This window comes from Miscanthus floridulus, chromosome 8 (assembly GCF_019320115.1).
Source record: "Miscanthus floridulus cultivar M001 chromosome 8, ASM1932011v1, whole genome shotgun sequence".
NCBI classification, from domain to species: Eukaryota; Viridiplantae; Streptophyta; class Magnoliopsida; order Poales; family Poaceae; genus Miscanthus; species Miscanthus floridulus.
The window spans coordinates 105,629,692-105,645,604 of NC_089587.1; the positions used below are offsets into that span (position 1 = coordinate 105,629,692).

The 15,913-nt window shown below is 45.4% G+C and overlaps 1 protein-coding gene and 1 pseudogene across 1 annotated transcript; both read left to right on the forward strand.

The window, feature by feature from the left end:
• The first annotated feature begins 5,806 nt into the window (after positions 1–5,806).
• On the forward strand, positions 5,807–10,013 carry LOC136473166 (patatin-like protein 2). The gene is made up of 5 exons (XM_066470849.1): positions 5,807–6,018; positions 6,190–6,368; positions 6,492–6,681; positions 9,151–9,312; positions 9,375–10,013. Exons 1-5 carry the CDS (start codon positions 5,875–5,877, stop codon positions 9,903–9,905), a joined length of 1,206 nt encoding a protein of 401 aa, XP_066326946.1. The 5' UTR covers positions 5,807–5,874; the 3' UTR covers positions 9,906–10,013.
• On the forward strand, positions 10,013–11,731 carry LOC136469686 (cytochrome P450 94C1-like; annotated as a pseudogene).
• Positions 11,732–15,913: the final 4,182 nt, after the last annotated feature.

A 15,913-nucleotide genomic window follows, 5' to 3' on the forward strand; every position in this document is an offset into this window, starting at 1 on the left:
TACTTAGTGATCAGAGAATTTTGAATTTTCAAAGATGTAGTCTAGACCTGCCATTAGTAAAGTGTGTAGTTATGTTGTAAAGATAGGTGATGCATTTTTGGTTTTGGATCTTGTTTTCAGACTAATATTTTATTTGTAAGGAAAAGAATGACAACAGAGCCAAAAGAAAAAAAAAACTCGACCGGTGGGTTAAGACTGCCCCCGCAGCATTACAAATAAGAAGGACCTTCTCACCCGGCCGAGAAAACCTCCGAACCCCCTGCCCCCACCCTTACACGGTGGCTTTCCGTTGTCCATGTGAGAATTGGGCCGGTGTCCCCCGTGCTTTGGTTATGGGAACGGACGAGGAGATTTTTTTAACCTCAGCTTGAAATTCGCTCCCACAGAGAGTCGAATCCAGAACCTGAGGAGTGCCGCTGGGTCACCTAACCGTTTGAGCTAGACGCCCTTTGGCAACAGAGCCAAAAGAATACTGGGCTATTCCTACTTACAGAACTGATAGATTTTTAAAACAGGACAAAATGATAAATGTCAAGCTACTTCATCTACCACCACGCATGAACTGCGTGTGATATAATAAAACATAATTAAATGTTTGTAGTAGGTTTCTTGTCAACATACCCTGGTTCAGAGAAGTCAATGGACAACAAGCGTGCACGTCTTCTTCGGTTTTGGTCATATCACAAATAAAAGTCTGGACAGCTTCCTAAAATTTAGGATACTACATAGCTGTGCTATTGTTCCTTGTTTTCTTATTGCTAGCTTTCGAAGATAATGATAACAAAAGGGTGGGATAGCGGTAGACAGTCGTGCGGGTCTCATCTAATGTAGATTAGCTGGAAGGTATAACTCTTACATTGTTCCGAGTCACCTGTTACTCCGGCTTACTATGGTTTTTAAGCTTGTAGTTTTTCTCCTTTTTAAGAACCATCATATGTTTTTCCCTGACGGTAAAAAAGACTGATACCGAAAAATGCTATGATCTCATTCTTTGTTTTTTTCCTCTATATAAAAGGACGCGTCCCTATATACAGTACGTATCCTTACTCTTGGAAGTGGCAACTGCAAACTTTCGTGTAGCGAATATAGAACATGATTGCATTTGTTGACACTAATAGAGACATTGCAGACTCCTTCCTAGAAGCATAAGTTGTTGCTACCCATTTAGAAAGTGTTGCATGTATCAAAATTCCAGCTTTCCTACCGGCCTCCCATATAATCTTTGTGAAAATTTCATTGGTTATTCTAAACTCTAAAGCAAGAAATTCTTAAATAATTTTCAATACAGAGATATTCAACATTTGTAATGTTAATTGCTAGATCAGTATAGACCTCTTTGATCTTTGTTATGGTGTGCAATACCTTGGCAACCACATATGATCTTCAAGAAACAGTTTATTAGATCCTGTTTGGATTCAAAGTTTTCTAAATACGAAAGTACTATGGTTTTCAAAAGTTATGGGGGTGTTTGAAGCAACAAACCTTCTAGTTTATAAGACCATGATATTGCTAAAATTGTAGTCTTTTGGGGGTTATAAAAACTCTACTTTGGGCTACTTTTTGCTAATTAAACCACGGTTTTATAAGTCTTTGACTTATAAACCACAGGTTTTTAATACCCTAATCTTCTAGAACTATGATTTCCAAACATGCCCTTAATATTATATTTTTAGTTTGCGTTTTAAACTTTATTTGTTTTCGATAGTCTATTCTCTAACTTTGGTTCTTTGGAACTCGAGGAGTTACATTTCTATATATTTTGTAAAGTTCTAGTTTCATTATTGGTTGATGCTAGGGGCCTAAAAGGTATGAGTATTTTTCGACCAACCTTCCAACCAAAGATAATTCGGCTGCAATTTTCAGACATCTAAGGTATTTCCCGGACACCAAATATAAATACAAATGTCTCTTTGGTATTATCAAATATAAATACAAGATTACAAATATGTGATGGACATCGAATATCCAGCAATCTACAGCCTGTTCGTTTCGGCTTATACGATTGTTGATTATAAGCTGCAACAATATTTTTCTCTCACACCAAACCAGCCAACAGTACTTCTGGCTTATAATCCACGATCGTTTCAGCCGAAACGAACAGGCTGCTAATTGGATATATTCAACTAATGTCTGAAAGGATAATTGATAAATATTAAAATAATTTATTTTTCTAGGTTATGTTATTGAGTATGAGTACCGAGGAACGAAAAAAAACTGCCTTAGTTCTCAGCACTCAGGCGTTACTCCGAATCCATTTTGATCTGATTACACCCCCTACTTGATGCCATGGGCACCTTCCACTGACCACTGTTGGCAAATATCCAAACGTATGACTGAAAAGTATTAATAGTTACTGCTTGTACTACAAATCATATACAGCTCACAGAGAAGCCATAAACTGACATGTTGTACAGTATGTAGAAGGGGCTAATTATTAGTAAATAAATTAGTCTAGATGATACAAACATGAGGGCTAACATGTGGGATAAAAATTGGCCAAACCACAGCTAGTGGTTAGTCCATTATTAGTTAGGTACAACTAGCTAACAGAAACTAAATAGTCCATTGCTAGATATGCATCCACCTATTAGCTTGAGATGTTAATAATTGCTAGATAAAAATTGGCCAAGCCACACCTTGTTAGCTTCTAATTTTTAGTTGGATTAACAATTAGCCTTATCCAATACAAATAGGCTATATATACCTTGTTCATTTTTCGGCTCTCTCCAAGTCTCCATTGTAATTGGGCAACTTTCTCTATCGTATCTTTCGAAGAACTGTGTCTTACTACTAGCTGAACCTCCACGTAATTAGTAGTGATTTCACAACAATTGATGTGCTGCCTCTATCCATCCTGAAATGTAAGGTTTTCTATGAATTTTAGGACATATTATATAGTAAAGCAAATTACGCATATAACCACTCCTCTAATCGTAGAGAGATCTTGTTCCTACAATATTTTGAGTCTGGTGGGACACTTTGATGACAATACATAGTGATTCATGCTTGGGAGAGTTAGTTCGCCTAGAGTACATTATAATTTAAAGATAAATTTTAAATGTTTTGACACATATTTTACGAAGGAATATAATAGATATAATAATGGTTGCATATTGGATTGATTTACTCCCACATGTGCCTTGAATTGGAGAACGGAGGTGGATGCCTAGATGACAACTTGTAGTAGAAGGGCTGAAGGGATGATGACTAAAATTGGGAGGGTTTAGTGCAAACGTGGATGACTTGTGTGATTTTTTTTTCGAGAACGTACGGAGGACGTGTTTCATTAATAAGAAGTTAGAAGGTTTATACGCCCAACATCACATCACGGTCGATGTGTCCATGAGTGATGGGGTTGAACATAAACACAAGGCACCGCTAGACGGTGGAACACACGCTGTTGTAACTAACTAAGAAACTAAATGTGCGACCGAAGAGCTTGCGACGTTGAGGGAGCCTGTCAAGACGCCTGCGTCGTCGCCACCCGTCTCCTGCGAGCACCAGCCATGGGAAGAGTTCCCGCATTGCCGCTCGTTTGGACGAAGACAGCGGCTCATGGAACGTCTCGTGAAAAGCTTGTGCGATTTATAAATTTCCTAGGTACTGTACACAACTACACATGTTTTGTTTCACTTAGACTATCTTCAACAACATCAAAAAAAATACAAGACCCATTCCATGTTTGGGTAGCGCTACAGGTAAAGGGTTCAATACCTTATTTTTGATCTTCTCCAACAACATGCAGTCCTGTTCGTTTCGACTTATTCACTCGTGTCTGGCTTATAATCCATGGCTTAAACAGTGTTTTTTCTCTCACACCAAACCAGCCAGCAGTACTTTCAGCCATGGCTTATAAGCCGATTCAGCCGGAACGAACAGGCTGATGACCCAAAAGAGAACCCTTTCTGCAAATGAGTCTCTAGGAGAGAGGATATTCATATTTGGGTTGTGCCTCAGCTGTAACCCAAAATGGGTCTCCCATATAGGTATTCTGTTGGAGGCTGATACAGTACCATCCACGACCCATTTTGGTTTTGAGTCTCTATATGGGTCATCCATTGGAGACAACCTTGTTATAGAGATTAGAGAGCAAAGATCAAGGTATCTTGCAAAATAGATACATGCTCTTGGACAAACAAGGATAAGAAGCTACGAGCCAACGACGCAATTATTAAGAGACAGTGCACAGTATCATGGTTGAGTCAAAATTATTGTGGCTGGTGTACCTCAAATCTGGTAAGTTTTTTTTAATAAAAAACCCTCCTTACAGGATGTTCGTCTCTCCGGACGATCCCTACACTCACCATCACCGCCCCCGCCCGCTTGCTCTGCTCGCGGGACGGACCCTTCCGCCCCCGTGCCGCTCCCGCTCGTGCCCCCGCCGTTCGCCCGTGCCGCGCACAGCGAGCCCGAAGCGCGAGGCACTCGCTAGCTCGCTCCCAGACTCGCGCCTCCCATCGTGGCCGTGCTCCATCCGCCTGCCCCTGCCCCTACCGAGGTCTGTGCCGCCAACGAGCTCCACATCGGTAACCTCCACGCCACTCCATGGTTTCGAGCTCTGTACCGATGTCGAGCTCCACGTCGACGAGCCTCCATTCGTCCGAGCAGCAAGTAGATGCTACGCTGAAAGTGCATGTTGCAATAGGATGTTTCTAGTGTTTCAGATGTTTCTGAGGTATGTTGCAAGTGTTGTATATCGATGTTGTAAAAGTAGATCGAGATGTTGCAGATGTTGTAATGGTTGTACATGTATGTTTTAAGTGTATGTTCCAAATATTTCGTCTATTCCAGACGTTGGATGTTGCAAAAGTAGATCTAGATGTTGCATATACATGCATATTGCAAGTATATGTTTCAAGTGTTTTCAGGTGTTTCATACGTATGTTTACAAGTGTTTCAACTGGATGTTGTACATGTTTGCAATGATTTCAAATGTTTTCAGGCGTTTTCACAAGTGTCTCAGACGCTTGTTTCAAGTGTTTCATCTGTATTCTTTTGTATGTTGCAACTGTTGTATCTGGATGTTTCAAGGGTATTATACATGAGATGCGTGTGGGAAGCGTCCGGGGAGGCGTGTGCGACGTCCAGGGCGGCGCGGGACCACTACTTTTGCGCTTCCTCACGAGTCCGACGCGCTAGGCGCTTGTTCATTCCCAGTGTGGGCAACGTCCGGGCGCTAGCGTCCAGATCGGACGTTCGGACGCTAGCAAGTTTGTTTTTTTTATTTGAGGGATGTGGTAGAATTGGTTCACCTTTTAACCATAGCATTTGACTGTACAAAATGGCAAGGTGTTTGTTAGCGGTGAGATGTCGCCTGCTTTTTTTTAGCTCTATATATACTATATTGAGCACGTTAGTCTTGAATATAGTTTCAGGTACAGTATTTTGCCGCGTTGAAGATGCCTGGCAGTCTGGCACTGATTTCTTCTCCGTCCTAACTACAAGCGGTTGAAAGGAACAGATAGATGGCTTATCTCGAGGAGTAATTTATGCCCCGTTCGCTTGGCTGATAAGTCATGACTGAAAATACTGTTGACTAATTTGTTGTGAGTGAAAAAATACTATTCGTTGACTGAAAAAGTATGGCTTATAAGCCAAGCAAACAAGGCGAAATCAGATTAGTTGGCTTTTGGCATTACTTTGACCCTGTACACCTCTGCAGCGGAGGCAGCATTGTTGCTTCTTCTTATCAAAAAATAAATAAAAAATGTTGCTTCTTCGAGTTAATCCAGGCCTGCATGTCTTTATATAAGACGACCTTACCTTAATGGTCTGCTTCTTAGTACTACCTTCAAGACATTGTGTTTCCTTCTCATAACTCACACAAGTGCATATATAGCTTGCTTTGTGCCTTTGTGCCATCGAAACCGTAAAATGGCAAGCGCAAGTTCTGCAGAAGGCGCACACGAGACAAACCCCGAAAAGGTCAAGCTCGTCACGGTTCTGAGCATCGACGGTGGCGGCGTCAGAGGAATCATCCCCGCCACCATCCTTGCCTTCCTCGAAGAGAAGCTCCAAGTAAGTGATAAGTTCCTTCTAGCTCTCATCATCTATCGATTTCATAGCGTTCACTTGTACATATCCTGTGGAACATTGCCACGGTATGTACGTACGCATCGCAGTTCCAAGCTTGTTGCTCCATGCAGCAGGTAGGCCTGATGATCAGGCTATGATGTCGTCCGTGTGCAGGAACTGGATGGGCCGGATGCTAGGATCGCCGACTACTTCGACGTTGTCGCCGGCACGAGCACCGGCGGTCTCCTGACGGCGATGCTCACAGCCCCTGGCCAGAACGGACGGCCGCTCTTCGACGCCAAGGATTTGGCGCAGTTCTACATCGACCACTCGCCCAAAATCTTCCCACAGAAGTAATGACCATATACATGCTGCATGGCAATGTCAAAATTTTCACAGGGCTCATTTGATTTACAGTTCAGAAGAGATGCTGGCTGGCGAGTGAGTTCGTTGATGGTTTGCCGTGAGTTTTGCAGGAACTGGATCCTGTCGAAGATCGCCGGCACGCTGAGGATGGTGAGGGGACCGAAGTACGACGGCAAGTACCTCCATGGCCTGCTTCGTCAGTACCTCGGCGACATGAGGTTGGACAGGGCGCTAACAAATGTGGTCATCCCGACGTTCGACATCGCGTTCCTGCAACCCACGATTTTCTCAAGCTTTGAGGTAAGCAAACAGGTCCTCTACTCCTCTCCTCCGGTGTATTGTTGGCTCCGCACTCTATTATTAAGCACCAGCTACAGCTAGTCAAGAAGTGAACCTCTACTTCTTTACTAGCTGTAGCTTATGCTTAATAGTAGTGTGCATTTGGTAGGGGATTCTCGGTCTGTTTCCAGAGAGGAAAATCACCCCTACCAAACGTAATTCATCGTTTGTCTTTAGAAATGGAAGGATCACTACCAAACCAAGTTATACAGGAGAATCATAGCAGGTGGTCGCACACATATCTTTTCTGACTAAAACTCTTTCAATGAGACAACAGACAAGTCTCTGTCAAGCCAACGTTAGAGCAAGGCTAATGGATACGTCCGCTCGCCGGCTGCAAGAAGCTCCAGGTCACCCGAGCTGCCGAGCAGTGGTGGCGGACCCCACCGATCTTTAATGCTTCGCTGCGACGTGGAAGAACTGGAGTGGGGGAGCGGCAGTCACAGTGCATTTCGCCCGCTTTTTGCCGACGTCTTACGAGTCGCCCACTTTCTTCTCTCTCCTGCTTTCTCTCTCTCCCACATCGGATTTCGCCAGCTCTTCGCCGCTTATAATACTTGCTACCTCTAGAGTCCAGGTACCACCGCTGCTCCTGCTCGCCGCCCACACGTCCGAGATGGACTTTGGGCGCGCGGTTCGTCGAGGTAGACAGCTTTTAGATCCTTCCCAGGCCCTCCACCGCCATCACCTCTCCCTTCTCCTTGGTCTCAACGTCGTGCAGTGCACGAGACGTTGCCATCAGGAGAGTGGCCTCATCATCATCAGCCTATGCCAGATGAGCCTCAGCCTTCTTCTCCTGCTTGTGATTTGGGCACTCTTTTGCCCAATGACCCGTCTTCTCGTAGCGCCGGCAGACGTTGGGGTCGACCTTCTTTTTCTCCGAAGAAGCATTGCCGCGACGTTTGCCATCGCCACCGTGGCTGGAGGAGGCTTTCCTGGAGTTCCTCCAGGCAGCCCACTCCTCTTCTGTCAGCAGCAGCTTGCCGCTGTCCTTCGTCGTTGTTGCCTGCTCCATGCGCTCGTCCACCGTCTGCAGACGGCCTATCACATCCTTAATGGTGAGGGTGGACAAGTCCAACATCGTCTCTATGGAGAGAGCGATCTGGATGTACTTCACCGGCACGGAGTGGAGGTACTTGAAGACCGCCTCTTCTTCATCAATGGTGACGCCGTGGCTCCTCAGCTTGTTGATGAACGTCTGTAGGCAGAGGGAGAAGTCCTCCACCGATTCACCATCTTTGAACTTGAGGTTGGCGTACTCCTGCTTCAGCAGCTGGGCCGTTGCCTTCTTTACGCGGTCGGAATCGATGCACATCGCTACAATGGCCTCCCACGCCTCCTTAGCAGAGCTCTTCGCCCCCAATGGCTCCCTGTACTCCGCTGGCACAGCAGCGAGGATAGCCTCCAGCGCTGACATGTCGTCTTCTTCGTTGTCGGTGCCCTTGTCAACAGCATTCTAGAGCCGTCGGGCTCTGAGCTTGACCTTCATGGTCACTGCTCGCTCGCCATAGTTGGTGCGAGTCAGCGTCGGTCATCTGGTGCCGCTGACCTCCCGCACCATGCGCACAATGACCTCCTATCGTGGCTGGGCAGACACAACAGCGTCGCTGCTGTTGCCCATCTCCAAACCGTCCGTCTTCGCCAGCAATTAGTCCGGCGACGACGCTTATACGGTTCTGATACCACTTGTTAGCCCCTGAATTTCTGACACGGAGTTAGCCGACCACTCACTAGTGTTGCCGAGCACACACTAGCGATGCCGATCACACACTATGGCTAGAGGTAAAAGAAGGGAGGGAGAAAAGAGCACACACACAACACAAGTACCAGCGTTGGTCGGAGCTCTGCAGAGTAGATGGCAAAACTAAACTCGCTCTCTTTACTGAGTTGCAGTGGCAAACTATATATACAACTCTACCCATCTAATCCTAGTATACAGACATGTCAGGCTGCCATGCTGCTACACTATATGTGACAGCAGGGTTGACTTTGGCGCCTGCCCGTGCTATGGCTACAGTGCGGCAGGAGAGCTGTTCGGCGCCTGCCCCTGCAATGGCTACAGTGTCAAAGTAGGGGCCCTTTTCGGCACCGCCTTCTCCTACTGCACGTTCACGCAAGGGAGCAACATATTACTTAACATAAACTTGGGGCAAACCAAAGACAGGTTTTGATTTAATGGTATATTAACCAACTGTACCTAGTATTTTCAGTATATATATCTTATAATAGGACACTTCGTATGATCTAGCCACGTGCCACGATCAGAAACTTTGTTTCTTATATGATCAGAACACCATCATTAAGACATTAAACTACTGCTAATAATGATGCTTATCATCTAGTCACACTGTCAATGAAGAATCTTTTTGGTGTTTTTTTAATCAACTCGTTGCATGCGTGCTGCCTGCCCTGGTGGTTGGTTTCGATCAGCTGAAGCACCGGCCGTCGAAAAATGCACTCCTGGCGGACATCACGATCAGCACCTCCGCCGCGCCGACCTTCTTCCCGGCGCACTACTTCGAGACGAAAGATGAGGACGGCAAGACCAGGGCCTTCAACCTCGTCGACGGAGGCCTCGCCGCTAACAATCCCGTAAGCACCCACCGGTTTGTGGCAATTCATGCCAATGTCTTCACTGATCGTGTCGTTTGCAGACACTGTGTGCGATGAGCCAGGTGTCTCAGGATATCATCCTCGGCGACGACGACTTCTTCCCGGTGAAGCCGGTGGACTTCGGCAAGTTCATGGTGATCTCCGTCGGCTGCGGGTCGAACCGGAACGAAAGGTACAGCGCCAAGGCCGCCGCCAAGTGGGGCATCTTCAACTGGCTCATCAAGGACGGCACGGCTCCCATCATCGACATGTTCAACTCCGCCAGCGCCGACATGGTCGACATCCACCTCTGCGTCCTCTTCAGGGCCCTGCGCTCCAGCCAGAACTACCTGCGCATCCAGTATGATCAGCTGACGGGCAGCGCGGGCTCCATCGACGACTGCTCCAAGGAGAACATGGATAAGCTGGTGCAGATCGGGAAGGACCTTCTCAGCCAGAACGTCTCCCGGGTGGACCTAGAGACCGGCAAGAACGTGGAAGTTCCCGGTGCAGGGACCAACGCCGAGCAGCTCGCCAAGTTTGCCAAGCAGCTCTCTGACGAGCGACGCCGGTGCCAGAAGCTTTCAAAGTAGCACATGTACATCATACTGAAAAGAAAAAAAAAATAACAGATTTTGTAACACATCAACTGCCGATCATAGGGCCGTGGTTTCAACATTCTCGAGCTGCTCGCGTTTTCATGCTCTGGCATGTGTATTCCATTCATTTCCTGGCTTTTGTTGTCATGTAGCATTATCTAGTTTTGCATTGATAAAAAATTATCAATAAGCTAACTGGTTTTACTTGTGAAAGTTGTTTTGTCAGGTCTTAAATGCATGCACAGCTGCACTTATCTTTTTTTTTTCTTCAAATTTTTGTGTTCGTTCAGTCCAATACTAAACCGTAGAAAATCTGTGTTTTCTGTAAGAATTCGGATTCTCCTATAAACGTTTCACATCCAGAATTTCTCTAAAAACGTTCTCTGTTGAGTGAGCCACTTTGTAAAACCGTTTGGCTACTTTGAGCACATTCGTAGGTTAATTGGGCACCTATACGGCACATATTATGTGCTTAAAAATAAGAGCTCTTTTATCGTGGTTGGGGGGGTACTTCTTGATTTCGTTCCTAAGCAAATTATTAGCTCTAATTATTTTTATGCGTTGAAGGTTAGGATGGTAATTGCGCCACCGTCCACGTCCACGTCCTCAGCTGCACTGTCACCGCCAACCCGGCCAACGTCGAGTACATGCTCAAGACCAACTTCGACAACTTCCCCAAGGGCAAGACCTTCGCCGCGCTCCTCGGCGACCTCCTCGGTGGCAGCATCTTCAACGTCAACGGCGACGCCTGGCACCACCAGCGCAAAATGGCCAGCCTCGAGCTCGGCAGCATCGCCGTCCGCTCCTACGCCTACAAGATCATCGCCCAGGAGGTGGAGGCCTGCCTCATGCTGGTCCTCGCTGACGCCGCCGACAGGGGCGCCGTCGTCGACCTCCAGGACGTGTTCCGGCGCTTCGCCTTCGACACCATCTGCAAGATCTCCTTCGACCTCGACCCGGGATGCCTCGAGCGCGAAATGCCCATGTCCAAGCTCGCTGGCGCGTTCGACACGGCGACGCGGCGGCGTCGCCGCTGCTGTGGAGGATGAAGCGCATGCTCAATATCGGGTCCGAGAGGGAGCTCAAGAAGGCCATCAAACTCGTCGACGAACTGGCGGTGGCGATGATCCGGGAGCGCCGGAAGCTGCTTCACCAACAGCCACGACCTCCTGTCCCGGTTCATGGCCTCCACCGACGACGTGCACGCCGTCGACGACAAGTACCTCCGCGACATCGTGGTCAGCTTCCTCCTCGCCGGGCGCGACACATTGTCCTCCGCGCTCACCACGCTCTTCATGCTCCTGTCCAAGAACCCCGACGTGGCGGCGGCCATGTGCGTGGAGGCCGGCGACGACTCGACGCCGGTCACCTACGAGCACCTCAAGGGCCTGCACTACACCCACGCGGTCCTCTACGAGAACATGCGCATGTTCCCGCCCGTGCAGTTCGACTCCAAGTTCTGCGCCGCCGCCGCCGTGCTCCCCGACGGCACCTACGTGTCCAGCGGCGCGCGCGTCATGTACCACCCCTACGCCATGGGCCGCATGCCGCGCATCTGGGGAGCCGACCACGGCGAGTTCCGCCCGGACCGGTGGCTCACCGGCGCTGGTGGATCCTTCGTGCCGGAGAGCCTGTACAAGTACCCGGTGTTCCAGGCGGGCCTCCGCGTATGCCTCGGCAAGGAGCTCGCCATCACCGAGATGAAGGCGGTCTCCGTGGCGGTGGTGAGGGCGTTCGACGTCGAGGTGGTCGGGGAGAGTGGCAGCGGAGCCTGCGTGCCAAAGTTCGTGTCTGTGCTAAATTTACTATTCTACCCTTAATTACATAAAACAATTTCGAAAATAGAATTATCCCATCTTTTTTAAGGGCTCATCCCACCAATTTTTAGTATGCACTTGGTAGGTATGGTCCCACCATTTGGTACGCACTCGGTGCCTATCTAATTGGTTCCTCTGCCTTTTTAGCCGTCGGATCGGCCCTCGTGAGCCGTCTATTTTTCGACAACCATTGTAAAAATTCTCTAAAAATAATACTTTATGTTAATAAATTATGTTCTATCCAAAGTTGTAAAAATAAAAAGATTTTACCACATGGTGAGCCAAAATTACAATGTACATGGCGAGCCAAAAAAGGCAGCTACGAATCTGCTTTAGAATGTACATGGTGAACCAAAATTAAATGAAGAAGAGGAGTAAGGAACTTAATAATTTGTGAGAGGCTTTAACCAATATATAAGAGACTTGGACAATAATTTTATCGAGAAATAAAGATAAAATTAAAGGCTAACTTCATTTGGCATCAGCAGAAACTATATATTCATGACTAGTAATGGAGAAAAAGGAACATATATAGGAGAGAGACAACCAATATTCTTAATCCAACTAATTCATCGGCAATAACTATAAAAAATTGGGAAAAGTCCATATTAATCCCTCCAAATTTGGCCTATGTCCAAATAACCCCCAAAACTAGCAGCCGATTCAATTTACTCCCTCAAACTATTTAAGTTGGTCCAACTAACATCTTAAAGAGTTTTTTGTTTTTTTGTTTCTCTATGTACAAATTATATTTTAGTTTCAAATTTTGTGAGGTGATAGAGGACATTGTATTTTGTATTAGAAAAATGCACTATGAATTTTTCATCATTATGTTTTATACGATATTGTACCTCCAGTGTTAATTTATTATTAAATTTCCTAAGCTATTAAAATAGTGGCAAAAATTAAGATATATTTTTCTAACATAACTTATGATGTTCTCTATCATATCACAAAAGTTGATATTAAGACTCAACTAATACGTGGAAAAACAAAAATAACAAACCAAGTTAAGGGGTAAACTAAACCAACTTGAAATAGTTGGAGGGAGTGAATTAAACCAAATGTAAGTTTAGGGTGTAATCTAGACATATGCCAAACTTTATGGGAGTAATTTGGACTTTTTCATAAAAAAGTTGTACCTATAGATACGATGGGGTACATGATGAAAGAACCGATACAATTTAAAAAAGAAACAAAGTTATTTGAAAAATATTTTTAAATAAGAAAAATCTAAATGATACTATAATGAGAAAAAATAACCTAGCTATACGCGGGGCCATCTCGCTAGATCCAACTATAGACGAGCTCACACGTTCATCGTAGTCTTTCCCCACAAGAAATCTCAACACCAACAACGTTAACGCGCCTAACTCTATTGAGTGCTGACATTTGTAGGTTTCATTCAGATATGGATCTGACCTGAGTTGGTATATTATTTTAAGTCCGTCATCTCCCATTGGATAAATCAGCAATATATAATATATTGGTCACTTAATTAACGGATTTAGCATTCTATAACGTCGATATTCCTCTATGCGTAAACAAGCAACGTCATTACATTAGGAGAAAATTGTGCGGGACCACACACACCTATAAGCAGGGTTCAAAATTTCGGCGAAAACTCACCCAATTTGTTTTTTTTATTTCAGTAATTTTGGGGTGTCCAAAATTGAAATCCGAAATTCGGTATTACATCTCTAAACTTATATTTTTTATTATTTGTATTGGATGTTCTTCTACTCAATAGATGTGTAGTCATAAATCAGTGCTAAAATTTGATTACATCTATTTTTTTTAGAAAAAAAATCAAACTCCATGTTCAAGTTATAAATTTTGTTTTTGGCAAAAGTTCAGCCGAAATAATTTTGTGTCGGTAATTTCGGGGGTGGCCGAAAAATTTATAATACCGAAGCAAAAAAAAAAACCAGTAAGTTCCGTTCAAGTTGAATAAGTTACAAATTATATGTATGTTTAGAAACCATGGAATGAAGGCATGAAGCAACAAACTCCGTGTTTGTAGCTGTGTGGCTATATAAAACGTTCGTCATCATCTAGACTGTTAGCACGTTCACGCTATTGATTCTGTAATGTGAACTAATCCTATTACTATACAAACCTTGACCCAGGTGATTACATCCTGATCTGTGGAAAGCTACTCATGTATTATCCATTCTTAGTTTGAAGTGGTAGCTACACGATAGCGTGACAAACTAAAACACATGACAGTTGTCCACTCGAGAAAATGTGAAGGATAAGTCAAAGGTCCCTGTTCGCTTGGCTTATAAGCTCGTACTTTTTCAGCCAACGAACTCTCACACCTAAATTAGCCTAACAGTACTTTCAGCCATAGGCTTATCAGCCAAACGAACAGGACAAAAGATAAGTTGTGAGTTTGTGACATATATAAAGAGTTAAATTCAGAGTTTTTTAATGCATGATGCATGTTCTGTGTATCAGTTCTCTTTTGTCCTTTTTTTTAAAAAAAAGATACATATCCGGCGAAAATTCACATGACTGTCCCGGCAACGGAGGCCATGTGCTAAACTTAAAAATAGAATAGAATGACAAAATAACATATATGTCATAATGGACCCCATTCGCTAAAAAAGACCTTATATGTTTAGTCAAAATTAAACCGTTGAACATCGAGACCTGTCGTTGCAATGTATACATAAGAGAACTGTTAGCAATAATTACATGAGATACAGATTTTTACATGGAAAACCCTTGCGAGAAAAAAACCACATGGTACCAACCGACAATCTTCATTATACGAAGATAGTTTACAAAACGTAATACAATGAGTTGTTTCGCCTCCCCGTGCGGCTTAAAAGATGTACTCCCCCGTATAGGATTTAGAAGTCGTTCTATGCAGAAGTAAAGTTGAGGAAAGGAAGTTGTTCTAGTGTAGAAGCAAAGTTTTGGACGATGCTGTCCCTGCATGCGCTCGCTCCGGCTCCCGCGCCGTGTTAATTGCGCCGCGCTCGGGCTCCCGCGCCACGTTAATATCTGCTCGCTGCTCACGCTCGTCTGCTCGCCGCTGGCCTGTGACACTCGCCGCTGGCCTCTCACGCTCGCCGCTCATCAGCTCTCGCCTCCCACTCCCGCCATTCCAAACCATGGAGTTCAAGCCGGAGCTCGTCGCGCCGGAGTCGGAGGAGATCGCGCCGGATTCGGAGGAGATCGCGCCGGAGTCGCAGGAGGTCGTCGCGCCAGAGTCACAGGAGGTCGCCGCGCCGGAGTCGCAGGAGCTGGAGGAGGTCGCCGCGCCAGACTCGGAGATGGAGGTGGTGCCGAACTCGCAGATGGCGCCGGACTCCATCACGCCGGAGTTGCAGGAGCTCGCGCTGGACTCGGAGATGGTGCCGGATTCCTTGCCGCCGGGCTCTTTTATATGCGCTCGTTGTCATCTCGTGCATGAGGACCGCCAAGCATGGAATCGTGTGCACTCGCGGTTGTGGCCATGCTCTCGCTGCGGTCTCGTCCACGCGGACTACATAATCGACGCCATGCTTCACGGCCTCGACGAGTTCGACTAGTGAACTTTTCATTAACCATTACAAGGAGCTGCTGCCGGGAAAGGATGACGCCAAAGCATCGATAAGATAACTAGCTTTAGTTCTAATTAACTGTTACAAGGATGTCTCTACTAATTTAGCTAACTAGCATCATTCTAATTGTTTGATGTAGCAAGAGTAGCCTCGGCTTCATCTAGCAAAGATGGTTCACAAGGGATAGAAGTTGGCAGCCGATCTTCTCTTTCTAATGTTTCTTTTTGCATGCGAGGAATCTTGAACTTGTTGCATCCTTTCACCTTCATAGCTTCCATCAAAACACTTTGTAGTGTTAGAAACATTCGGTTTGCTTTGTGTGCCGAATATTCTATGAATGCCTACAAAACAAGTGTGCAAGAAATGAATGAATGAGCAAATTTGTTATTGAAGGAAAAATGAAACATGTGTGAACAATTTGATCAAATTACCTCTTGCACTGCTGGAACTAGAGCTTCTATTATTTTTGCATTCTTCTTGTATTGAATTGCTTGAATAGCTAAAAAAAACCCAAGTCAAGAATGTTGAAATCCGGAAGAATTGGGTGGTTGACAAATTAAGCGAATATCGAATCCTTCTTGCTTTGCAGCCTCACAAAAATCAGGGTCATCCAATTTCAAATGGGAAGGTG